Raw genomic sequence first — 26910 nt, 5'->3', positions numbered from 1 at the left:
TCTTTCTGTCTGTGTCTTTCTGTCTGTGTCTTTCTGTCTGTGTCTTTCTGTCTGTGTCTTTCTGTCTGTGTCTTTCTGTCTTGTGTGGCTGTGGCTGTTCCCAGCCACTGAAGTGATTTGTGTCGCTGGGTTGGCTGAGTAAAGTGGGGCTGTGGCATATGGAGTAATTCTGGTAAACATGTTTAGTCCTGACCTACCCCAGCACACACAGGTTTAGATACAGAAATACAGAGGTGCAGAAGCTCTCAACTTCATGTGCTGAGCACTAACCATTAACACATAAAATAAGAGACTGGGATGAAGTTGAGGTGGCTTGTAGGCTTTTTTCAGAAAAGACCTTTAGCTKGTACAAATCATATAGCGGAGGTAGAATGGAATACTTCGTCTTCCAAGTTACAGAGTTCATGTCAAGCTGAATTAAACCAAATTACTAAATTAGAAAAAAAATACTGGTAAATTGCTGCTTTCAGGTCTATACAAGTTAATATTAATAGCCTTGTAAGGAGTTTCTTTGCAATATCCTTGTAAAGCATATATTTTTAAATAGACTTTTTTTTTTTTTTTACAGGAAGTTTCTGGATTGCATGTACTTGGTTGAAATATAACTCAGTGTATGTCTTGCTCTAGACAACTTAATAAAATGCCATGGGGTGCTGACAAAATGAAATAGCATTCTTGCAGTGTCTTACAAAGCACTCTGTTCTGCTTGAGCCATTCAGTAATGCAGAATGCAGGGAAGATCGGAAAGGTACAATTTCCAGATCAAAAACTAACTGTGTTTATCATTTTCCAGCTCTGTGTGGTCTCTTTGGCTCTGTTCAGAACGCTCATTGGCTTGCACTGTGAAGATGTGATGTTGCAGCTAGTTTTGAGGTAAAGCCCAAACTTATTTTTCCTTTTCCCATCCTAATTCTGAGATGAAGTGTCTGGAAAGCCTATGAGTGTAGAACTCATTGAGACTTCTCCACGAGAGGACAAATCCAAGTGGCTGGAGAGATGAGAACATTTAAGATTCTGACAAAAGTACACCAGACCTGAAGTAGTGTGATTTACATCCTGCAATCTTCAGGCGCAACAGATTTTTCTGTGCAATTTATTTGTATAAAAGTGAGAGAAGACAAGCCACAAATATATTTATCACCTCCAGACTGCTTATTCCCTGGTTCTAAATGTATAATTCTTCTCTCCTGTATGTGTTCTCCTGTGTATTGTACGCTGTGATATGGAGCAATATACTTGTTTACTTTTTCACAGCTTCTACCTTTTTTTTTTTCTCCTGACTTCGATTCCTCTCTTACCCAGGAAAAGTTCAAGTTCTTAAACTCTTGAACATAGATTATTATGTAATCTACTCAATACATTTTTTGGTTTAGATTTTAACTGTTCCATAGGTTGCATAAAAATAACTTGGTGCTATTTTTGATGGATATATTAGGTTAGATTTATTTTTATTTAGATGTACTAGTGGAACTAAAGTAGACTTTGACACCATAAAGCATGTAGCTGTCTGTCCTCTACCCATGAGCATTAAGGTGAGATTCACTGCAGCTCAGGCTGCTTTGCCTGAGAACATTGGTAGGTCCTCTGGGAGCTCAAGTGTGGTAGGGCTTTCCTACAATACACTACACTGAATGTTGTGCTTAGTCTCCTGCTTGCTTACTTAGGGAGACATTTGTAACCCGTTGTAAATGGCAAGTTATCAGTCTAGTTAACACTCAGGATCTTATTAAAAGTGCTTTAAAATTGCTAACCAGTATTGCTCTAAGAAAGATAAATGTGAGAATCTGCTTCCTCTGTTCCTCCTTGTCCCCACAGCCTTTCCTTGCTGTGCCCTGGAGCTCACTCCTGATCTGTTGCAATGCAACACCTTGATGACTCTTCCCTCTGTTTTCCTAGTTGTCTGCCTGGCACATGTAAACAGACTTACTCCAGTTTCTGAAGAAAGAGAAAAAAAAAAAAAAAACTATATAGGGAGGTAACTCGTTCGTATTTGGACCACACAGCTCTGCTAGTCTTAGATACGTGCACATCCTATTCTTCCCTCATCTCTTACAACAGGTTTGCTCTGACCTGCCAAAGATTATTTATTTCCCCATTATGGTGCAGCAAATTTATCTGTTCTACTTGACATTTCCTCATCAAGCCTTCGTCTCACACTGTTAGGAGTCAAGGCTTCATGCTCTTGAGAGATTTAGAATTTGGATCACTGTCAAGCAATTTTATCTTTTTATTCAGAAAGAGAAGGCAGAAGGAAAAGATTTTTGGTATTTTGTTGCTTTCCCTAATATAAAAGGTCAATGGAGTAATGCCGGGCTCTGCTGTTTTAGGTATCTGATCCCATGTAACCACATGATGTTCAGCCAGCGATTGGCTGTGAAGGAGAGAGACTGTTACTCAGTATCTGCTGCTAAACTGCTTGCTCTCACACCTGTCTGCTGCTCCACTGGGATCACCTTGACTCTTGAAAGCCAAGAAAGAGCCTATATCCTCTGGACAAAGGCAGCACAAACTAAAGGTATTTAGTGCTTAGGTAAACACCAGATCRTGACCTGAGTTTGGTTTGGCACCAGCTCATTTGGGTGGCCAAAAGGGAAGGAAAGATGGAAAGCAGCAAAGTACTGGGCAATTAGGCTGGACTGGAAAGCTTACTGAATTCCTTCCAGATGTCCAAATCTATTGAAACTCTATTTTACAGCTTTCCATGTTGAATACGCATTCAGGGAAGCAATCTAGAGGGACACGACTGTTACTCTTCCTGCCTCAGAGGTCACTGTTGTTTTAAGAGCTGAGTGTGGGCTGGTCTCAGAAATCCTGTATTATAGTGCTGATCTTACAGTAAGAACAAACCATGTGTGATTCATGAGTAAATCTCYTAATCTCTGTGCTTTTGATCTTCCTGCCTTACTGGGTGTTTGAGGCTAAAGGCTTCACTCGCCATGTCGCAGTGACTGCTTTGCTAGAGAACTTTTCAGTTATTTTATAGTTTCATGTTCTGAATAGTTATTTACTTACAGATTTTTGCAGAGATCCTTCTGAATCCACCTGCATTGTGGAATATGGAAGATCAGTGGACATCAGCTATCTGCAGTACCTGTGGGAAGCTCAAGAATCCATCCTTCAGTGTCTGAAAGACTGCAAGGTTTGGTCTGCCTTTTATGATGGAGAAAATCCTGATCCAGACACTTTTATCCAAACTCTTGCTGAGGAGAATAATAAAGATGTGGAACATCCCATGTTTCACCTCCAGCAAAGGACACCCAGCATGTGTAGCTCCTCTCAACTAACTTCCTTCAGTGAGAAGATGCAGCTGGAGCTGGAGTGGGATGATAGCTATGACACAGGGATATCTGCTGGTTCTGATGTGAGCTCGCCCCGTGTGTATGAAGATCAGGAAAGCACAGAAATGCAGGTACCTGCAGACCCACCCAAACACATTCAAGAGATGAAGAAAAATGCTATCATGCTCATCAAAGGATCTTACATAGAGGATTCAGACTTTCAAGATGATGTTATGGTTTACAGATTATGTGCCCAGAAGGATACTCAAGAAGATGACAACTCTGAGAMGACAGCTTTAAATGTAGCCAGGAATCATCAAGTCAAAAAACAGACAGTTGACAATGGGCCTCTTGCAAAGAGCCAACTGGAGATGGTCTTGGATGAAGACAGTAAGAGAAATTCAAGCTTGACTCTAGGTATAACAAAAGAACAAATAAACCAGAAAATGACTGAGGTTGATCCGCAGCCAGWCTTGGAGCTGAAGCCTGCTCCTCAGGAGACAGATCGTAACTTAAAYATGAGACTGCTGAGCACAGATGGTGAGGATTTCATAGCACAGTATGACAAAATTATTAAGGAACTGGATCCAAGCAGTGTGAGCTTGGAGGAACAGAAGCTGGGCGCTCCTGGCCCTGTGTCCCCAGTAGAAGAGGAGGAGGACTTTGAGAATTTCTCTGCAGACACCCCTTCTGCAGAAAGCCTGTCATCTCCCTCTGGACCGAAGGAGGATTTCTTTCCCAAGCATGCTGCCAGGAGCCAGAGCACACCCTTTACAGGTGGAATGTTCTTTTAGTTACATATGTAACAAATATCAAGGTCTGGAGGTGAAAGGTGGCCAAGAAAATCCCCCTGTGCAACACAATTCACAAACTTAGAGCAAGAAGCAGTTCTGGCACTAAACAGGGTGTAGCCCATGTAGCTGAGGCTGCCCCAAGGAGGATGCAAGAGATGGAACGTAAAAGATGAGTTATCAGTGGAGTTGCAGCATGTGATGGCTGCACAGGTTTTTTTGGCCTCTTTTTCTTTTCTAATTGTTTAAAATATTGAAATGAGATTACGTTGCTCCTATGGCAACCTCCATCATCCTAGGAGAAAAGTTCTCTATTGAACGGGGAAGGGACTGCCTGTTCTACCCAGGTTACCTCAGAAATACTTGTGCTTTTAAAAAGCACAGGTGCTAAGGGTATGTTGCCATTCCTTTCTCTCTGCTATTTCATGTTCCAGCAGGAGGTGGCAGCACTGGAGCCACGTTGGGTCGGCCTGTCCTGCTAGCGCTGCTTGGGGCAGGGCCACCCTCACCCCTGCACATTCTGCTGCCTTGTGCCAGACACGGCTTAGCCTGGTCTCTGGGCTGCCCTGTGCCAGACACGGCTTAGCCTGGTCTCTGGACTGCCCATTCATTGGAGCATTTAAGGAGTACTGCTCGGAGCAGAGATATATTTTTGATCTGCATTTGTACAGCTCCTTGCAGTGCAAGTTGTATGTCTTTAGTTAGAGCACAGTAATGCAAATAAAAGATGCGTCTGGATTTTCCAGTGCCAAGCATACCCTCTACTAGCCGACTTCTATGTCATTTGGGAGCCAAGGGGAAACATTCACTTTTATCCACTAGAAGGCAGTCCTTTCTAGCCCACTTTCTCTTCAGTATTTGACAAACTCAACCTGGTTTTCCAATCCATTTCCTGCTTTTGCTGTGATGGTAATTCGATAGACTCACAGTCTGGCYGAGGTTGGAAGGGACCTCTAGAGATCATCTAGTCCAACCCTGCTCCAGTAGGATTACCGAGAGCATGGAGCACAGGGCGGCATCCAGGTGGGTTTGGCAGACCTCCAGAGAAGGAGACTCCACAACCTCCCTGGGCAGCCTGTGCCAGGGCTCTGTCACCCTCACAGTAAAGAAGTTCTTCCTCACATGCAGATGGAACTTCCTTGTAAGAAAAGCTAATTGCATTCAATCTTTTTTGTTTCCYATTACTTGCTGTCAAATGTAGCTCAAATAATATTGTTCCTGACTCTCTCATTCGTCATCCAGTACCTTCCTCCCACTTGTTCCTGAAAACAAAACTAAAAAGACCTCTGGCCTTGCTGTCTGTTCCCTACCACACACTTGGCTCTTTGGCTCCTTACCTTTCTTTAATGGCTCTCTTAGTGACTGCCAGTAAGGAAATGCTCCTAAAAATGCCTTGGAAATGTGAGACTGCAATTTCATTGAAATGCAAGGACATGTGATTTRAAGTGCTGTATTATGTATATAGACATACAGAATTAGGATTTTCTGCTGCTTTTATTATTTTGGGATATTGTCATGGGATGGGGTTTCTTCATACAGACTCAAGTAACCAGGTAGAGGTGTCTGCCCCCGGTAGGTCTCAGCAGCACAAAGWTGCTGGTGTTCAGCTCTGAGTCTGTGAGGAAAATGTTAATATATGGATTTAATCCTGGTCCCCATGTCTATTTTAAACCATTAAACCCAACCATTCCTATTTCCTCCTGAACAAGGAAGAATGTGATGTTCAGCAGCAGAAATTCAGTGCATCAAACTCCCTTTTTTATCATTTTATTTTTTTGAATGACTCAGTGCAGTGCAATCTAGACAAATGGAGTTACATAGATGGGAAAGGAACCTTTTTTTTGGCTTCMGATCTGTTTATCCATTTCCTTACAGCTGTAGTCAGTTGCCTGGATTTTTATTTTTATGCTGCCCTGAGAAAGCCAGCCCACTCCGGGGCCGGTTTTATGTGTGCATTTTGATAACCTCTCCTGGAGTGGGACACCACGCCCGGCTGGCACAGTAGGCCTGGCTTTGGGTCAGGGATGGTGGGAATGTTTTATTTGCCATGAGGTCCCTTTTACAGATTGTCTTGAGTAACTCCCCTGCTCTGCAGTCTAGCAGCATGTACTGATATCCAGTGTTCTTTGGTTAAAGTCATGCTTAGCTTGGCAAAGATTTCCTAATCTTGAGCACTTCCATGGTAAATAGTTCCATATTTCAGTGATGATCCTGCAAAAGGAATACGCAAACTAAAGCGATTATTTAGTGATGGCATTTGTATGATGAAGCCTCCCACTTCCACTGATTTTGTGGTACATCTGTTCTTGCATGCTCTGCTCTGCATGACTTGCAGGCTTTCGTTGAGATGGGAACAGTTACAGGTTTTGTTTTTATGTTGCAAGGAGGGTTTTTGTGTTCTCTTCAGTGCAATTTTGATGAGACAAGGAGCGTAGCTGTAATTTGCTTTGCCTGGGAACCGAGGCACAGCAACAGTAGAAAGGCCAGTTCCTGTTTGCATTCCTCCAATTAGCTGGCAGGGGAATAGGCTGTAACCTATTAGGCTAAATCCTTATTTGCACAAATAGAGTAGAGTACTTGTGCACGGTTAGCATGCCGCTAACGAGAGCTCATTGGCAAGCCAGGCAAGGGATTTGCTCTGGATGGCTTTTAACACCTTTTGTTATGTGTATTTTGTCTGTTTAGATACATTTTATTTTTTCCTCCTGCTGGCTCTAATTGGTGTGGAGGAGGTCAGATGTGGCTGGTTATGATGATCACGATTCTTTTTAAATGCTTATTTCTTGGATTTTAAGATTTGTTTTCTTCCATGAAAAACAAAACCATTGGCTCCTCCTCCTTTCTTGCAGGGCCGTTTATCAGCGTGGTGCTGTCGAAGCTGGAGAACATGCTGGAGAACTCCCTGCATGTAAATTTGCTGCTTATTGGGATTATTACTCAGCTGGCAAGTTACCCCCAGCCTCTTCTTCGCTCCTTCCTGCTCAACACCAACATGGTATTTCAGCCTAGCGTCCGGTCGCTTTATCAGGTACCTGATCACAAGCATTAGTCATGCTTATTCTGAATTGGAACAGTATTTTTGGGCTTTCTTTTTTATTTGGTTTTCCTGTAGTTGTTTTCAGTTCTACCTGTTGTTTTTCCACCTGTCTGGGAGCCTCTCTCATCTCATTTTGATGTTTTAATTATATCTATGCAAAGAACTGGAAATTCTGTCTGACCATAACTTTCATCATAACACCTCTTCTAATGCAGCTAGAGGAAGCCTGAGTATTCAGACTGTGGCTGCACTGGCCTCGAGGGAAGAAAAAGTAATTGTTATTGTTGTTTTGGCAGGTGCTGGCATCTGTGAAAAGTAAAATTGAACATTTTGCTTCCATCGAAAAGGACTTCCCGRGTCTGCTCCTGCAGGCCCAACAGTACTTACTGTTTCGTGTGGACACTGCTGATGCAGCTGAAGAACTGCAGACCAAAGGTAGGTATTGCCCACGCTCACAGTGCAGGGGAGCACTGCGGGAAAGTACTCACCCACTCCGCTCTTGTTTCCTGCATTGTACTAATAAATAGGTGGTGGGTGCTTTACGGACATCATTAACCAGCTGCACACTTTGGCTTGGAACTGATGATCCTCAGGAGACCACAGTAGATGGATCTAGATGGATATTGTCTGCTCTTCAGAAGCTTTTATTAGGTCTTGGCTCCTGAAAATGCCTGTCCAAAGAGTAACAAACTCAGTTCTTGCTTGGCTGCCTGTCAGTTTGGCAGTAAACAAACCTGCTTCCAAGGCGTGAGGTGAGGTGGCATATGTGCATGAGTTTGCTTTATTTTTAGCCTGACCTTCAGCTAGTCATTGGTTCTTTATTTGCAAGTGCTAGGGAGGATAGAAGTCCAGAATGGATTTGTTTCTGCAACAATTGAATAAAGCCTCAGATCATGGATTAGGCTGCTGCTAGGGGAGGCGCGTGGGAGCCAGGAAGCGCTGAGCGCGCTGTGCTGAGTGCAGGCAGGAAAGGTGGTAACCCATGAGGGGAGGCAGCCAAGGGTGCCGAGGAGCAAGCGGGGCCTGGCTGCAGCGAGAGCCCCCGTGCAGCCCACCTGGGTAATGCAGGGCTTCCCTGGCACGCCGTTCCCTACACCTGCCCGTGCGCTGCAGTGCGTTCCCTACACCTGCCCGTGCGCTGCAGTGCGGCGCCTGGTACAGATACACAACCCTCCTGAGGCAGGAGAGTCTTCCTCGCCAGTGGAGGAATTGTCAGATGCAGCTGGGGGTCTGACCTGGAAACTCGCCCTCTTCTGGTGTTGCGCTGCAGAGCGGTCGGCCTTGGCAATGCCTTTCCAGCGACTTCCCACCGCTGAAAATCACAGAATGGTTAAGGTGCTTGGGATGTGACAAGCACAGTCATCCACGGTYGTTACATGTCCCTCTGTAGGGTTTGAGAGTCTGCAGAGAGGCTTCTCATAGACCGTTTGGGATAGCTAGTGACCATCCCRCTCTGCAGACCTCTCTGCAGATAATGATACTTGGGAGTTTCCAGAGGTGTGGAAAATAGGATTCTCTACAAACTTTTCTTAATTGTATTTTCATTTTTCAAGGCTCTGTATAATAATTTTCTTAGTCTCTAGTCAGCATGGTGCATGTTTCTAACACTTGCAGCACATCTACTCTGCAAAATTACCATCTCACCARGGCTGCTTGTGGAAGAATTAGTCTGTGAAGGTGCCTACTGTAAACGAGCAGTTTATTGCAAATATCGGCAGGGGTTCAGGCACTGCGTTCTGGTGCCGTAGATTAGAGAGCCTTAAAGTTAGAAGGTATTGTAGCTAGGATGTGGGAGACAAGATTAGGAGGCAACATCTCATGTCCTTTCTTTCAGGTAGTGTCAGTAAAAACTTTATGTAATGTGTTCCCAGTGGAAATTCATCCACCTGAGTACGCTCGCAAGCACTATACTTCAGAGGTTTTAGTGCTGGTTACTCATACCACAGTTAAATAAAACAGTCTGTGATTTTGGCATTTATGTGTATTTCCTATTTTACATCAGTTCTTGTGTGCTTCAGAATTTGCCAGGTCTCGTCATACTGGTTATTATTTCAGAACAGGAAACAGAGGCTGCTTAGTCACCCTGCTGGTACATTTTCTTCTGTTTTGTGGAAGGCACTGTAAAAAATGCACGTCGTGACAAGTGAGTAGGGAGTAAATAAATGTGTGGATAACTAGAGCTTTGGCTGCGAGCCAGGCTAGCGAAGGCAGCAATCACATTGTCGCTCTTGGGGCGGGCTGCCTCACTAGTCCATCACCACACACACAGTCAATTAAGAAATGCAAGGCAGGAACAACTGCAGTAATGGTAAATGAAGCCAGAATGGAGGGATCCTCTCGGTTGCCTGCAGGATGCCCAAAGGTTGTTGCGTTACAGCTAATATCAAGGTGCTCTGGGGTTCTTTTGCTGGTGGAAGCGATAAATAACCCTGATCAGTTTTCCCTGTAGGTTTGAACATAACTGGCCTCCTACAGAATTTGGGCTTGAAAAATGGAAGGCAGGCTTATTGTACGGCATAAATGTAAAATAGAAATATCCCAAAGCATTTCCGTTCTCTTAGCAGTGATGGTCTCCAAATTCAGCAGAAATGAGCAATTAATGTTCTGCTTGCAGTAGTGTGTTGCTCCCTTAAGGCCTAGCTTGGCTTAGGCGTACGTAGGTAAAGGTGGTGGATGCAGATCCCTCAGGAGATGCTGCCCTTCCCTGGGCATGCTSGCAACCCTGCTTCCTCGAGTAGCAGGTCTCTCAGTTTCTCAGCTATGTGATTCAGTTGGCATCCTGAGCCCAAAAAGAAGTGGACAAGCCTCCAGCAAAGCCAAAATCCAATCTCTGGTCCCTGACAAGCTTTCTCTGTGGGTGTTTGATGCTTTTGTTGTTGTTGTTTTAGACTTTTTTCTTGGGTATTTTGAAAGCAGTTTAGTCAGAATCGAATGTTTTTGTGGAAACCTGTCAATTTTGCCTTTTGGAAGGACGAGTTTAAAAACAAAAACTAAACTAACTTTGACAGCATACTAACATTCTGGTTTTATTGTCTAAACTATTTAAAATAATTATGAAGCATTTTGACAGTGTTAGGGAAAAAAAAAAAAACCTTCAAGGGAAGCTCGAATCTTCATCTATTCATTGTAATTCATAATTTAAGTTGTTTTTCTTCCCACAGTCAGATTTTTCCCCAGAACTGAAATTCTCCTACTCTGTGTCTAGTAGGTAGAAGTTTGTAGAACAGCAGTATGAATGATTGATAAGTCTGAAGTTGGAGCTGTCTCCTGCAACTTGAGAGAACTCCATCTCTGCTGGGCGATTAGGGATAAAACACTTCTGGTGTGGGAAGGCGCACGGGGGGCTCCTGGGCACTGCGGAGGGACCTCGTGAAAGGCGCCCTTGGGCTGCACTCAGCACAGCCCGCCCAGGGCCGTGTCTCGCTGCTGCGCTGCCCTCGCCCCGGGTGCTGCCCCAGAGGYGCAGCTGGCACCGCTGCTCTGAGAGCTGCGTGCCCAGCTGAGGTGCCCAGCCACCTTCAGGTGCCCAGAAGTTTATCACACGAAGCCTCTGGTCGCCCTGGGCAGGGAGTTCTGCAAGTTAATTCTTTGGGTTTTTTTGGTGAAAGAAGTTAAGAAATATCTCTTTCTATGGATATTAAATTTTGTCACCTTCTCAGCTCCTCATTTAATTAAACTGCAGTTCTGCTGCAGGTTGAAACGAGGGGCAATTGATTGAAATTTAAATGCTGCTGTCACTGCCATTCCATACATTTTGCTGCTTGAGCCCTGCCTGAGCCTCTCAACTCTGGCAAGAGAGATCATGTAGCGGTCTGTGCTGTGGAGAACACGTGGTGCCTTCTACTTTTTTTTAGACTTTTTCATGATGACAAGTAGTTAAAGTTGGCAGGGACYAGTGCTGTAGAAAAGTCAAAATTTTCAAGGAGTTTTTCCCGTAGTTGCAATCTTGAATTCTCATGATAGTTTGCTAGCTCAGGCTTTAAATGTATTTACACAATGATTAATGGAGGGCAGGAGGGAGAAGGAGAGAGAAAAATGAAGACCACTTTGATCCAGGGAGGGCTAGAACGCAGTATCATTTTGAATTGAGAAAACCATGCTGGGTTTAGATGGTAGATATTATCTGACTCCCATTTCCTAAAGTTAATCCACACTATTCTTTCCCATGACTCCTCGACTGCCCACGTATTTCTTTCATCAGAGCTGGAATTGAATAATACATATCCTAGGAAAAGATGGGTAATAAAAAATACAGCCAGATCGGACCACACAGAACTTGAAAACGCTGGGTTYGCGGAGCAGCTCGCGGCGCTGTCGGGGAGCTGCAGAGCGCGGCTYGGAGCCCTGCGGTGCCGCCCCCGCGTGCGCCGCGCCTTGAGCCTCTTCTCCCTCTGCTCCTGGCCGCAGGTAACGTCCAGCACGAGAGCAGCACGGGCAGGGGCAGGAGCCTCTCCGACGTTTCTCCGGCCGTACTGCAGCCCTTCCTGGGACAGAAAGGAAAGAAGGGCCTGGCTCTTCCCAGCCTCCCTGCGCACGTGAGGAATGCCGTCCTCGCAGCTGCCCTTTTCCCGGAGTTCCTGAAGGAGCTGGCGGCGCTGGCACAGGAACATTCCATTTTATGTTACAAAATATTGGGGGACATTGAGGATTATTATTAGCGTCTTTTTTTCAAATGTGTTTTTAAAAAGCTTTTAAACAGGGTTTTAATGCAAAGCTGCTTACAAAAGAAGGCTGTACTTGCATATTTCCTGAAAATACTTGATTTGGAGGGGAAGAAAGAGGCAGGATGTTACTCTGTGGTATCTTACATTAGGCCTTATTTCCCTCTGTGCTCCGTAACTTAAATTTGAGATATTTCTGATCCTGCTGATGTTGCAGCTTCCTAGTTCACTTTTTACCCAGCCACCCTTCCTTAGTGTCACAGATTTTGTGGGCTGCATGAGAGGAGCCAATGCTTTGTCCTTCCCCGTGCAGATAGGCTGTTTTACCAGCCTGCTCCAAGGCGCTTTGCTCTGGGAAAGCTTTGCCCAGGGGCAAGCTTCAGGCAGGGCAATGCAAACAAGGCCTGCCCGAAGCCCCTGCAGGTGGGAAGGGTTGTGCTTCTCCACCTCTTYGTCCTTCTCCCATCCTTTTTCCTTGAAACAAGGCTTCCTACCCGTCCACCTCTGCAGCCCTTTCTAACTTCTTGTTTTTGAATTCAAGTGGTCTTATGTGTGTTAAACCCCTGACTAGCTGCAAGCAGGTGCTGGACCCAACACATACCACGTTGCCTTATGTTGCAGAGAGATCTGCAGCGCTCAGCTGTTGGTCTTTGAAGTCAAATGAACTGTGTAAGTGGATGTGGATTGCAGACTGCCTGGAATTTTCCTTGCAGTTTCTCAGCATTCTTTGATAACTACTACACTGCTACCTAAACCCTCCAGCAAGCCTTATTTAGTCAGATTTGCACAAAGTACAAAACAAAATGTTTCTATGCAAGCTGTAATTAATGCGTAGTCTATTTTTATGCTTATTTTAATAAGCTAAAGAAAGGTACTCGGTATCTTTCAATAGTATTAAAAGGACAGCAGGCTGTTTTTGTCAGCTTTTTAATGAAAAAGGTTGGCTTGCTCTGGAAAGCTCTTTTTTTTTTAATGGTTAAGGGGAAAGTTAAATACTGTTTGTTTACTTCCAAATTAGGTGTTGGCTTTTCCTAATATTGCACTTTTGGGATGGTGAGGGGAAGACCGGACTCTTCACCAGCTGCAGAAAGCGGAGCAGTGCCAGAGAAAACTGTCTGCTGGTGACTAACTGCTTGAGAAAATTCTCCTCCGTGAGTAATGGGCTTCATTAGACGAACCCAAACGTGATGAATTGGGGCATCACTGCCGCATTTCATCTTATCTCAGCAGCATAATTGTGCTTCCAGTGTGCTCTACTTGTCGCTACATACAGAGGGGTTTAGTTCAAGAAAGCCATAAACCCCTTTGTCTAGGAAAAGAAGCAGCAGCAACCCCTGGAAATTTAAAGAAATGGAAGGCAGAAATAACATTTCCATAAATTAGTGCTYCTGCTAGCTGTAAATCCGTAATGCTGGGTGCTCAAATTAACCACGTCCCTAGTTTCAAATGCACTTTCTCAGAGGTTGAACAGGTAATGCCGCCTGATTAACCCCCTCCCCACAGTGTCTAATTAATTTCAGGCCATGTTTCTATGGAACTTGCAGTGCAATTTAGACTCCTGAATCCTTTAGATGCTTCTGAAAAGTTGCACCTTTCATCTCCAAGCTGTGAGAAGTATTCAGTGTGTCAGACAGCTGTAGGCTGCGCCAGGGAGAAATCCCCAGGCGCAGCTCTAAGCAAATCGCCTCCAGAGCTTCTCTGAATCTCTCTTCACCTGTCTGCTGCACAGAGCCACATCTGCCACCTCCATCGTTGGCTGTGACCCTCGCATTGCTTTCCAGCCAACTCGTTGCTTCTCTTTCCCTTCTAACTACTCTCTTTTCTAGGCAACAGTTCACCTTTGCATCCCCACCTTGTAAATCATCATCTGACCTCCTTATGGCCCTTCAGCGTACTTCACAAGCTTCCTGGGAAACTAGCTGTAGGGGTTTTCTTGAATCTTGCTTATCTGGGTTTAAGAGAGCTCTTGTGGGTTGTGTGTGTGTGTGTTTTTTGGGTTTTTTTTTTTTTTTTTTTGAACAGACTAACTTTTCTTCTCTTGTCCTAGGAAATGTCAGGTTCTTCTCCCCTCTTATTTCAAGCCAAGCTGCCCAGTCTTACCTGAAGGGCTTCAGTTGTGTCTTGTGTGCACGGGGTGGTGGCAGCCTCAYGTAGGTAGGGGCAGCGCTTCCCGTGCGCCTCACCACTGTTAGCAGGAGCTTTATGTAAGCAAGAGAGAAGCTTCCCAATGCCTGTGATCAGGTAACTTGTAATGATTTGGAATCAAGTACTAAAGTTGTGTCACTTTTTTTTTTTACAGAACTTTCTTATAGAGGATGTTAAAAGAAGGGGGAAGAAGTCTGCAGACCAGAACTCAGTGCAGTAAACTTTATGAACGCTCCCTTTCCTTGCTTTTATTCTGAAATAAGAATCTCTATTTGTGGGTAGGAGTGATATCTTTGAGGACTGTTAATTTTAAGTGGTGCTTCTAGCAAATGCGCCAGCTCAGGGCAGTGCTCAGCTCAGCGGGCTTGTTAAGGCAGGCTGCTCTGTGTGCATGAYGCTGGCCAGCCCAGTGCCTGCTTAGGAAGCCCCTTCCCCCCATGGCTTATGGTGCCTCCTGCCAACATGTTATCCCCAAGCTTGGCCCTGCAGCCATGTTGCCCTTTCCAAGGGTGGAGAGGAAGCCAAGGCTTCCTTCTTTGCCTTGGCACATCTGTTTCAAARGCTGCACGAAGCAGCTCAGGGAAACTAGCGTTAATTTTCAGGCTCTTGCTCTATGGTTCAAACTGTGAAAGACACATTTCTTTCTGCTCTAGCAAGGATCTTTGCAACAACTGCTGCCAGGTGTTTGTTGCAGTATCTCTACTAAGTGAGTACGCTGTATCTTAAAGCAGTTGTAGTGGTTCTCCTTTGCGGGTGAGGTCTCTCCAGCTGTGCTGCAGGATGGTCCCAGCACACGCAGGCATATGGGTTGTGTTGGCTCATCCAGGGGACTGGGCAGCTTTATTGTCACGCTTTGCGTGTGCTGATCATTGGCATTTGTCACTTTGAAAAAAGGTCTGATTTGTGTCGTGTTGCGCTGCYGGGCCTTGCTAGAGTTGACTTTGATGTTTTTTAAAAAATAATAATAAATAAAAGGCAGAGCAAGCCTGGTGCTGGGGCTGGCCCCCAGGGCATGGGAGCAGCCCTGTGTACAGGTGGGAACAGGGAGCAGAGCAGGCAGTGCATGCGGAGCGCGTCTGTACTGSCCATGCCTGCCGTGCTGCCCCACGCTGCCGTAAGCGCTGCCCCTCGAGCCTTCCTGCTCGGCAAGGTGGTTTCAGCTCCTTCAGGAAGCTGTGAGGTCTCAGGGTTGGGAAGAAAAGGATAGAAGCTGTCTGATTTGGAGCAGTTACAGTAAATAAAATGACATAATTTATCATTTGAATTTGTAGCCACAGCTCCTGTTGGAGGGCAGTGTGATTTAATAAGCAATTTACTGTGCTGTATTTACTGAAATTGCTATGTCATGCCTGCAGTTTTTATGAAGGCTCCAATTACATTTGTAACAGTTAAACTGCATCTGGAGTTAGGAGCTGAATACTGAGGGCTTCTTCCTTCTTTTAACTCGGCAGGCTCTGGCACGGTGCAGTAACGTCGTTGCTGTGTCCAGATCTGATTTAGATAATTATGGTTATGTTCCTCCTTGCACCTTTGAGCTTTATCAGCAGAAACAGCTTGCATGACGCTCAGGCTGCTCACATTAATGAGCAAACCAAAGGCACCATGCCCCAGATTAGCAGGGGGCACCTGCATCCATGTGAAACGCAGCGAGAACTTTGCCTCCTGCCCCTGCAACATAGCAGGGCCCCGTCGCGGCAAGGAAGCGCTCAYGGCAGAGCTCGCAGAGCCGCGCGGCACGGCGCGGCTGCCACGCACTGCTTGGGCTGGGAGCCGTGCGGAGCCGCGCAGGGGCTCCCTGCTAAGGTGCCTTTGCCCAAATGCAGCTGGCAGGGCCGGCCCTGGCCCAGAGGCAGCCCGAGTGGCGGCTCTGCTCGCTGTGGAAGCTCAGCTCTGACTGGATGTACTTCATTTTTTTCAGGGGCCTCGGCTTTTCTAAGCATGTTGTGCTCTAGCATCAGTCTATTCCAGTTGTTATGTGCTCAGCTGGAAGCCTCTTATTTATGAATAGAAGCATTACTTGCAGCCTCAAATATGTAGGTACTTGGAGGGACTCTTGCTGACTGTGCAAATCTTCTTTTTGTTCATTGGTTATAATGTTTTTTKTGTGTGTGTGTGTGGCAGCTGGATTAAATTAAGACTGAAGTCTCTGGGCTAGAAGCCCTGATGGGACTTTTGTGCAAGGGCTGCAGTTTGCAACCAAGTCACTTTGGCTGGATCTGCAGCAGGGCGCCCGCAGACGTCAGATGCTGCAAACTACCTACCTGCAAACTTTCATTCCGGATGAAGCCAGCCCTGTAGCAGCTGTATTGTATTGCAGCCTATTTTAGAAATAATTAGCTTGGATTTAGACCAAAAATAATGTGGATGAGTTAAATGCAGAGCAAGCAAAGTGCCTGTTGCTCAGCGCTGCTGCGTCAGTGTTGCCGGCGCTCGGATTCTCTGGCTGCTCCTCTGCAGAGGAGGCAGCAGCTCCGCTCACCCCGCTCGGGCCTCYTGGGCTATTCCTTGGCCTCCAAGTGTGGCTCAGAGCTAAAACCAGCCGTGCTGAGGCTGCACTGCCCGATCTGTGAGGCGCTGGAGCAGGGAAAGGGGGAGTCCTACTGCCCCCATCCCTGCTTTCCCATCTCGCTTGGGCCTGGAGCGTTTCTGGAGGGCAGCAGAGCTTAAATTCACCATTCCAAGGGGCAGATAAAGGCACAGCCAGTCACAGGTCTTGACAGTTCTGCCTTTTGTACTTTTTTTGTCTTCCTCTCACTGTGTAACAACAGAATCCTCTCYATATTATGTTCAAGTTTGTGGCTTGGGGAGGACTTGCACTGAACAGTCACCACAATCCAGGTAAGCYTCTGCTCTACGTGAAGAGGAAAATCTTGACCTTCTAGCTGCTCTAACTTGGTCTTTTATTGTCCTTATGTGAGGCAGAATATACAGTGAATCCTGAGTATTTGGAAACAGAATTTGCAAGGAAGGTGCAGCAACAAGGGCAGAACAGCACTTCCATCTTCTCCCTCATGCAGTGTGCAAATAGAAAGTTGAGTGAAACCCCAGTGTGTTTTTCCTTACGAGAAACCCGCAGCGCAGCGAGCGCTGGGCGCCGGTGCCGCTGAGGTGAGGGGCGGGCACCCTCCGTGCAGGGGCGAGCGGCGCGCGGGAGCGCAGCGTGAGAGCGGTGCACTCRCCATACATTTTTGGTGAAGGTTCCTATCATACATTTCTATTTTTAATGCAGTTAAAATTAAACTCTGCAGCCAAGGCTGAGCGCTAGAGATTCTTTCTTCACTAGTTCAGCACTGCCCACGTCTTTTTTTTGCCGACGTTGTTCTCTTTGGGATCCTCCATTCCTACGCAGGCTGGAAAGTATCGTCGCGCTGCCTCAGGAGTGACCTATTAAAGGACTTCCATCAACGAGCAGATGAGATTGTCATGACGGTGTCTGGTGTCAACTTCTAATTTGTAAGCATTCTCCTCGGCCCGCTGTGGATGCTTGCTGCTCAGAATCCRCATGAAACTGTCCTTGATTCACCCTGCCTCGTGCTGTTGCTCCGATGGCGCCAGTGGGAGTGGGGAGCACTGCTGGCACTGAGGAAAACTTGATAGCTAGGGGCAGTGTCAGTATTAAATCCCAAGGGTGCAGCCTTGGGGTAACCACCCTTAGAGGGGCCTCTTGCTGGAGCTTCCCAGGCACCTTCTTGCATTTTCTTTTACTGGCCCCACTTACCTTGCATTTATTTTGGTATTGGTCTTTACTCCAGCAGGTATTAAATTTCTTGAGGCCACTGCTGTCAYTTACATGCTGTCCAGGTGACTGGATAGGCACCCTTTGCTAAGCAAAGGAGAACAAAAGCTCTTAGACGGAGGATGGAGCTCAACTGAAGAGCACTTAGAATTTGCCCTCAGCAYCATTTAGTACAGAGGAAGAAAAGAAGACGATGGCAGCTTGAGTTGGCTGCAGTTGGAGGCGCCTTGGCCAAGCAAAAGGGCTTGTGTTGCTGTGTGTAGGGAGCGCGGGGCCTGGCTRCTGGCCCCACAGCCCTCAAGTGGCTCATCCAAAACACTTTCTGGTCATCAGGAAAAAGAGTATTTAAAGAGTATTTACTCTGTGTGYGTGTGGCGTGTGTGTGTCTGTGTCTGCAAAAAATGTTCAAAATTTGGCAATGCCTGCCTCATAACTCAAAATGTAGAGACTCTAGCTACTTTTTCCTTTCTCTCATAGGTGAAGATTATTACAATTATTCTTCTTTATCTTGCTCTTCATTGTCTGGCAGGTGGAGGTGAGAATAGATTGAGATTTACAGTAAACTCACTCAAAGGTTACACATAGAACTTGGCTTATAATTTTTAACAGATTTTGTACTGTATTAGCAAAGTGTAATTACATAGGGAAAGAAGTGTCTGAGAAGTAGACATGAAAAATACATTTATGAGCAGTAGCCATGCTACAGTACAGGAGATCTTTCTTGCTTTTAAATGAAGATTAATTATTATTATTCCAAATTCATTGCTGTGAGGTTTTTAACCCCAACAATAGAGGTAAACCGAGCACAGCAGTGCCAGCTGCACAACAAAAAGCACTAACCTTGGAGGAGCACCTTGGGGAACGATGTTACAGGAGTGCTGTCCAAATAGGATTTGAGGCTTCACGCAGGAGTCCTTGTGCCTTTTGGTTTTCTTTTTGCCACGGCAAGTATTGAACAGAATTCCAGGTCTGAAACTTAATGTTCACTGAGCACTCTAAAGCTTCTATTGACTGAAAATGTACCTAATGGAACAAAATGGGTAGCACTGGGTGAAAGACAATGTTACTTTTTGCTCATGACATGTTTGCTCATGACATGACAAGTGATAGAAAAAGCCTTTGTATGGATGTCAGATTAAATGAAACTTTTTTTTTTAATGGTCAAAGTTTTTGATTCAAACAGTGGAGAAATTTCACCATGTTACTGCTTTTTGTCAGCTGTAAAACTTTTTAATTGTAAGTTATTTTTATGTTATTATGGGTATACCTTTTACTCATTAAATGTATTTGAAAACTGCAGGGTTTCCTTGCCTGTTTTCTGAACTGGAATCTAACCTCCAACTCTGAAACCCATTTGTACAGCAGTGTCCTTGAGAGAGCTGGGGCCCCTGCCCTCTGAGCTGGGGCTGCTGTGGAGCTGAACATAAATCTCCGAAACGTGTCTATCCAAAGGCCATCGAAGTCTTGGTCAACCTAAGCCTTGGATGGGCACTTGCACCTTGTGGCATTAATCTCAGGAACATATTTAAGCAGCCCCTGACCTTGTCCTTTTCCCGTCTTTGCGAGAAAGCAGGAGACAGTGGAGGACTCTGTCCTTTTTCCCTTCTGCACATGCAACCATTTTTAATTACAGCTGGGCCTTCTTTACTCCTTTACTCAGCATACTCATTTATTAGCGAGGTGTTAGTGAACAGCACTAGGTTTCACCATCCCTCGAGTGAAGATGTGTGGCTTTCCCTTGCAGGAAGCTGGAGAGGCTGGGCTGGCCCTTGCTTGGTGACACCACTCACCAGCACCACGTAAGCTCTGAGCCCACTCACAGGCTCGCCAGGAAGCTGTCGCCGGGGGCCGCGTTTCTGGGCACCCACCATCGAGGGGACAGAAAAGCCCGGCCATAGCAGCCGCTATCTTGCTCCAAACCCTTCTTCATTTTTTGTCCTGCCTTTGGCTGATGCATCCAGCGAAGGCTAGAACTTAATGTAAACTTAAAACTCCTCTTTGAAGTATATCCAATGTGGAGAAAATAATCCTGTTTCATGCCAAGTCCTAGTTCATTTGCAGCGAAGAGAATGGGACCGGAACGAGGGAAGCTGACTGGTACTGTCTGTAGGCAGTTACTCCATGAAGTTATTCTGACTGTAGCTTCTTCTCCAGGATTTGCTTCACCAGAACCGGGTTGGATCGGCCTCGCGTTGCTCTTTGAACCAGTCCAATTAACTTATTGAGGACTTTCTGATTTCCTGCTTTTATTGCCATAACCTGTAAAGCAAGAGAGAGACACCATTGTTAGGAGAAGAACGGACCCCCTCATGCTCAGCTCCAGTCTCTGTAGGAATATTTTTGGACATCAGTTGTAGAAGAGCATGTTTGGGGTTACTATTTATAAGAACTGCCTTCAATTCTGTGCAAAGGTTTGTGCAATTTCTACTCTGCTCCCATGGGACAACATGCAACTCTCTCCAGCAGCAGGGCTTACAACTAATAAAGAGATTTGCTTTTATTGAAAAAGTCAAGAAAACATTTTTGGATTTAAACAGTTTCTGAAAGTTTRAGAGTGACTCCCTGGAAAACAGCCAGAGAACTGCACTGGATTCTCATTTCCCCCACTAGCACAGAGCCTGCTTTTGCCTCAATCCACTGCTCAGTTATAGCAAATACCTGAGCCTTCAAGGACAACTTACTGGATACTACTCGTGCTGTCCTTCAGGGGAAGACTTAAGTGGTTCTTTTAAGCAAGAAATCCTCTTTAAGAGAGCRATTAGCTTAGGAGAATCACAACCTAGCAGAGAGCCAGGATTTGTTTACCATCACCTACACAATCTTAGGGGCTGTTATTTAAAAGCTAAGCAAAAACATGGGCGRGAGAAGCGGGGGGGCTGAGTGAGGCACTCGCTTTCAAGCATCTCTAAAGGAGATGCCACTGTTGAAACACCAACTTGTGGCCCTCATCCTGTGTCTATGGCAGGGGGGGCCTGCTCTGCATTGTCAGAGTTGCTGGGCACAGCCTGACAGCTCCTGCTGAGCGGAGGGTTGGATTCGCAGRCAGACAGTGCGGGCAGAAGGGCTGATAAGGAGCAGCGCAGCCCGCGGCAGCAACACGCACATGCAAATGCCACCCCTCATTACCCTATCTGAGTTAGTGGCAGGCTGCACGCTTATCTGGACTGTCTCAATATGGAAAGGACTCATTATTCCTTATCTGCTCAAAATTACCTAGACGGGGAGGAGGTCAGTGCAGGCTTGATACTGCATTCTCATAAATTGCTCTGTGTTGGTTTGCGCAACTGGTAGCGAGTTAATTCATTTTCAAGACAAAGTTACTGTCAACCAGCAAGGCATAGCTCTTCTCTCCCGGCAAGTGCTCAGCTACCTCGGTGCTTGCAAGGTAAGCTCGCTTAGCCAGTTAAAGCACTGAATTACGGGACTCCAAGACAGCTATTGCCTTACTGAAAGATCATTTGGAAAAAGTTGTAAAGGGAGACTAGTTTACTGCACTCAGCTTGACTGAAACGCTGGAAAAGGGTGAGGAATTAAATTTGCAGAGAAGGCATTACTGCCCAAATGGGAGCGTGGTTAGGGAGCTTCAGCTGCCGCGCTTCCCAATCACCTCTAATGTTCTTTCTGCCACACTTGTGCTTCAGCACCCGTCTGAAACTGCAGCAGCACTTTTATCAGCCTCTGCAAATGAGTCAGTCTGATGGAGGTCACACCGACCTACCGCAAGCTCATTTTCTTTATCAAAAGCTCTCACAGAGCTGTTAGCGCCCCCAGTGAGCTCTGGGGTGGGTGGTATTGTTCTCAAAAGATGCTAATGCCTTTTTTTCCAAATGGCAAATGCATCTAGACACTGTTTATATTAGAAGTAAGCTATTCACTCCTGCTTTTAGTTTTTTTTGTGCTCCAGAGGATGCACAGGCGCTCTTTTCCATTTTGTTTTCCTCCAGCAGCCGTTAGACACTGCCTGGAGCCTGCCGGCCCCTGCCCTACACGGAGCAGGCTCTCCTCCGTTTTCCCAAGCAGGGCTGTACCCAGAGACTGCTGCAGCCCCTCAGACCTGCCCAGATGGGGACAAGCCTCCCTGTCCCCCCTGGTGGCACCTGCGCTGCTGCAGGAGCAGCAGAGCTCGAGCCCCTGCAAGGCTGCTGCCACGTGGCTGCCTCCCCGGCCCCTGTTGTGTGCAGGGGCCTCGTCCCTGGGAAAGAGTGAAGCTCTTGCCTCGCCAGTACCGATACTGCCTCTGAGCCCCTCGCTAATACCTCCTTTGCTGGCAGATAATCTCGCTCTCCATATTCAGAACCATTTAACACTGCTGCCCTAGCATCAGAGAAGACGACACAAAAATGACAGCTTTGTTTATCCACGCGGCCAGGTCACGTTCCTGGCAGCGCGCTCCATAGCTGCAGAGGAGATGACCTCCACAGCTCTGCCTTCCTACAATTATTTCTTACTGTCTTTCAGAAGGACTTGGCACATTAGCCAGACCGGTAATTTCTTCTGCTGTTCATTTTGTATATGCTCCAATTTAAAAAAAAAAAAGAAGAAGAAGAAAAAAGACCCTGATGAGAAGTGAGCAGCCTCTCTATAAAACCATGACACACCTCCTATGCTGGCTCTAGAGCTCCCATACCAGTGAAAAGGTGGGGAAAAGGCCACCTCCACCCCCATTTGAGTGCCACGGACTATGAAAGTGCCCAAGCATCCCAGCACCAACCTCATCTTCTTGTCTATCAATCACCGCCTGGCAGATCTGTTCAAGCTCCTCTTGGTCCTGCAGCAGCTCTAGTTGCTTTTCTTTAACAATTTCGAGGGGGGTCTTCCCTTCCCCCTTCCACAGCTCCTCAAACACCTGCAAATCAGAGCGAGCAGCCGCGGTCAGTGTTTTGAGCACAGCACTGAAGTCGGTCACACGCAGCGCCTGAGCTCCCCAGGCCGGGCTAGCAGGCCTAGCTGCTCGGGAAGGCCTGTCCTGCACCCCGCACCCTGCGCCGCTCCGGCCCCGCACGGCAGCGCCGCTCTGGGACAGGGCGCGGAGCAAACGCAGCTCCCTGCCACGCGGCTCCGCGTGGGGCCAACGCCAGCTGCCACGTGCCCTTAGCAGCACTCATGAACCGGCTGCAACGAGGACACGCACGACCCCCCCCCCGGAGACAAACGGCACCGAGCAGCATCCGGGCAGCAGCTCCGGCTCAGCCAGCGATCAGCTGCCCGTATGCGGCCGCCGCCTCAACCTCTGCCATAAGCACTGGTTAATGTGAGCATGTTTTCCTGAGCTACCACTCCGGAATAAAGCCAAGCAAAGAGAACATTTATAAAAAYATAATTTCCTTGGGTAGTCATGTGCTGTATTCTCTCCACTCTTATTTCAGAAAGGTGGGAGGAGAAAGAGAGAAAACTCTTATTGAAACAGCTGCTAGGGCTTGATCTTGCACTGAAGCTATAATTGTATGTTTGGGCCCTGGCTGTGTAYGGGTCTGGAAATGGATGTCACGTCAGGAATTCAGCACTAAGTATGTATGTAGGATGGAGAGGAGGCTGACGGCGGGAGAGGAGAAGCAGCAGTTAGGCTGCATGTAAAACACCCAGCAGGGCAGCAAGACAACTTCAGAAAAATGAAGCATGTGGGACAGTGTTTAACTGTCCCAGGAACTTTCTTCATCACACAAGAATCTTCTGATACAAAAGCGGGTACTTAAGACTCTCATATTGACAGTGGTCCTGCAAGGGGATGGATCTCTGCCTTTGCCAAGGTGCTGGAGCCTTGAGGAGCAGGCAGTGACGTGCAGGGCACTGCCAGGGCCACGTCCAGTGTCAGGCGAGATGGGCAGACAGAGATCACTCTATTAGAGGGGCTGATAAGGAGCCTGAATTACAACCACTCTAAGTGAGGCCTGAAGCTGTTCATATCTAAAAATCAGTGAAATGTAAGACACCTTCTGCAAGCCCTTCCTTTCTAGCGCAGTGCTTAAAAACCACCATGCCAGCACTGCCTGAAACACCCTAGAAACAAAGACCCCGAAAAGAGACCCCACTTGCTGCTGCTGCAGCTGCCCATGGCCACTCTGCTCCTCAGCTCCGGGGCTCCTTGCCCGGGCAGAGCAGCGGCGCCCCATGGCCAGGCTGGCTCGGAGCAGAGGCGAGGGCGGCCGTGCCAAGGCGCCACTCTCCCAGCCACAGGAACGTGGGGATTCGCCCGTTGGGAGCTGCGACGGCCCCACGTTTCCCTGCGACAGCGGCGCTGCTTTCCGGCATGGCAACCGCCACGGCCCGCAGCCGGCAGAGCCGCAGCGCCGTCGAGGGCAGCGCTTGCAGGGAGGGAGGAAAGTCGAGAGAGATCCAAGTCCTGTCAAGATGTGCTTTTAAAAATGTGTTTCTCTACTTGGCAGGGAGTCCAAATCTAAAGAAAGCAGTTTAAAAAATGATTTCAGCTCATTTACACAAACTGCCTGCACCAGAACAGTGGGATMAAATTATGGAGTCTCCAGAGCCAAAACGAGAATCTCAAGCCTCATTTCCATTACTGAACTCTCAATAGTTTCTACTATTGATTCTTGCCTGAGCGTGATTAGATTTTAATGATGTTCTGCAGTCTCTACCTACACAGGCAGAGCAGCAAACCATTGGTCAAGATGAATTAATCTGGACTTAACGTCCGGCTGCCACAGGCATCGTATCAAACATTTTGCAATAGGTGGATGTGCCAGCGACTGCTGTGCCCGGGAAGGGCTCCGAGCGGAAGCTCTGGCTACTGCCCTTGTTGCTGAGCTGGCGGATCCTGGCAGCCAGCACGGCGCTTGGGCCAGGCCTGCGGCCCCTCTCCCTCACAGAGACGTCTGGCGCTTTCCCCCAGCCCCACAGAACGTGAGTGGCAACCTGGGCCTGGCTTCCAGCTGGGGAGGGTGCCGAGGCAGATGGTGCAGCTTAGGCCTGGGTACAGTGCTGCTCTGGGCGCTACCTGCTTGCACACCGGGGCCCTGTCGAGGCAGCGCTGCAGGCAGGACCGACRCAAGGACGCAGGCAAATGCAGCCCGAGGCCCGGCCTCTCCCGCCTGCTCCACACAGCGGCTCGCTCTGGAGACGCCYTGCAACCCCCTGCAGTCTGCTGCTGCATGCGATGGCAGGCGGGGCGGGAGCTCTGTAATTACCTACGTGCTAATTATGTAAGCACGCCGTGCCTGGTCCTTGGCATAGAACTGGCGCTCGTGGCTTTTATATATCTGGTTTTAATGCCTTATTCAGCAGAGACTGAGCACAAGCCTCCTAAAACCCTCAAGTGTTCCCAGGTTCCCGCAGCGCCCACGCGTGCGCCCACRTGTCGGCGAGCTGGCCCCGCCGAGCCCTTGCGCCGCTCCTCGTGGGAGCCGGCTCACSACGGCAGTGCGCGCCGCCAGCCCGCGTGCTGCCGCGCGTACGGCCGCCCCGCGCACCCCCAGGGCACACGGCCCGTCCCGCGCGCCCCCAGGCTCAGCAACGGCGGCCAGCGCTGCTGCTCTGCCTCCACTCCCAGAGCACCAAGGACAACGCACRCGTTACCAGGAGGCAGTAACTGAACAAGGGATGCACCTCTGGAACTCCTCACGTTCCATAACCTCTCAGCAACGCTGGCATACAAACACATTGCAGGCAAAAAGCTCCTTCCCAAGAGCACTGGTACCTCTCCCTCCACAGGGAGGCTGCGAGTTAACCATGGAGCTGTGAAGCTCCTCTCTCAAATGCAAACACCAAGCTGATGGGTGCTCTATGACCTGCAGGCGCAGAACTGCTGTGCATCCCAATGCACTCACTATTAATATTTTATGTCCTTCCGAAAGCTTTTACTTTTCTAATCCAAAATCTCCAAATATATATGCCTGAAGTTAGACCTTTAAATCTATAGTTATGGTGCTTGCAATAAGCAGCTCGCTACCCCCTTAATCTTCCCCCATGCCTCAAAAAAAAAAAAAAAAAAAAAAAAAAAAAAAAAAAAAAAAAAAAAAAAAAAAAAAAAAAAAAGAAAAAGAAACTCAGGAAGTTTAAGTGCAAGTGTGGCCAAGCAAGGCAAACATCTACAATTCTCACACTTGCTTTATAATCATTGAGAAAGTGAATTGAGCCCAGCACAATCCCACAGCTGTGCTGGACCAAACTGGCATGTGCCAGAAGAGGGACATTACAGAGCGCTAGAGCTTGAACCRCTTACCACAAGGTAAGTTAGGTATCTTCATTAATGATTTTACTGATGACCACCAGAGAAGCAAGAGTTATCTAATGTACTTATCTAGATGATATTAACTAATTTGAAAGGACAGGACATTCTACATATAATGAGCCTGTGAGAATTTAAGATGAATGACAGATTTCTTCAGACTGTCCTAAGCAGGATGATATTTAAAAAGAGAAAAAAAAATACTTTACCCTCAAAACTTGCTCAAGAGGCCAAAGATAGCAGAAGCAGTCAGAAGAAAATGAAAGAAAGGGCAGATCTCTCCCTTCTTCCTCAAGAGACATGCCAAAGCAGGCCCCTCTCTGCAAGTACGCCCAGGGGAACAACCTCCTTTTCCAAACACTAACATTTGAGAATGTAACACCTAGTATGCCATAATAGCTAGTAGTTTAAACTCCCAGCTTAACTGTGAGGAATGGATTAATTTCTACTGGCCTTTCAGCCAGGATTGTAACTACCAGCCTGAGAGGCAGCGTTCGGCCTGTTTGGAAGCACCATTTGTTTAACTGACCTCAGATCTCATTGCTTAAACTTAGTATGTGGTTTATGAGAGCTGTAAAATTATATGCATGAGGCATTATTATTTATTATTTTATATAGGATAGAAGGAAATTTATCCTTCATCAACTCTAAATAATTTATTTTTTTGAGGAAACCAATGTACTAGTACATAGCATTTAAAAATTTGCTATGTAAACGGAGTAAGCAGTCAGACATCCAAGCTACAGTAAAACCAAAAGGTACTTACTTGTTTGGCTGCTGAAGAAGAAATTTCTTTTCTTTCTAGGAGGTTCAGAAGGTCAGCCAGGAGAAAAGAACTGACTGGGCTATAGAAGAAGGGTCAAAAGTTACCTCATAACATAAAGGTTAAATAATATATCCAGGCTACTGTTGTTTTCCTAAAGCTCACACAAGTACCCTTCCTCATGATACATTAAACTTCCAAGGTCTGTTTTTGGCTGCCTGATTGGATCTTACCATTGCAGATTTCAAAGAAGAACCACTAATTATTACTTTTAAATAAATGGCCCTCATCTGGAAGGCACTTGGTTAACTTAATTC

General features: G+C 46.9%; 2 protein-coding genes across 2 annotated transcripts in view; one reads left to right on the top strand and one right to left on the bottom strand.

Annotated features, from left to right (window-relative positions):
- Positions 1 to 11970, top strand: part of FAM160A1 (family with sequence similarity 160 member A1) — a 50992-nt gene extending 39022 nt beyond the window's left edge. The window contains exons 7-12 of the mRNA XM_026041702.1: positions 794 to 873; positions 2328 to 2515; positions 3015 to 4055; positions 6919 to 7097; positions 7403 to 7541; positions 11514 to 11970. Of these exons, the coding sequence (XP_025897487.1) occupies positions 794 to 873; positions 2328 to 2515; positions 3015 to 4055; positions 6919 to 7097; positions 7403 to 7541; positions 11514 to 11764 (1878 nt within the window). The 3' untranslated portion in view covers positions 11765 to 11970. The remainder of the gene's footprint in view (positions 1 to 793; positions 874 to 2327; positions 2516 to 3014; positions 4056 to 6918; positions 7098 to 7402; positions 7542 to 11513) is intronic.
- Positions 11971 to 18480: 6510 nt separating this feature from the next.
- The window catches only part of GATB (glutamyl-tRNA amidotransferase subunit B), a 38697-nt gene continuing 30267 nt past the window's right edge, over positions 18481 to 26910 (bottom strand). The window contains exons 11-13 of the mRNA XM_026041631.1: positions 26597 to 26675; positions 22360 to 22494; positions 18481 to 19907 (exon numbers count right to left, since the gene is read on the bottom strand). Coding sequence (XP_025897416.1) covers positions 19776 to 19907; positions 22360 to 22494; positions 26597 to 26675 — 346 coding nt within the window. The 3' untranslated portion in view covers positions 18481 to 19775. The remainder of the gene's footprint in view (positions 19908 to 22359; positions 22495 to 26596; positions 26676 to 26910) is intronic.

Source organism: Nothoprocta perdicaria, unplaced genomic scaffold (genome assembly GCF_003342845.1).
Source record: "Nothoprocta perdicaria isolate Ctin4 unplaced genomic scaffold, notPer1 scaffold_29, whole genome shotgun sequence".
NCBI lineage: Eukaryota > Metazoa > Chordata > Aves > Tinamiformes > Tinamidae > Nothoprocta > Nothoprocta perdicaria.
This window is presented reverse-complemented; position numbering and strand designations above follow the sequence as displayed.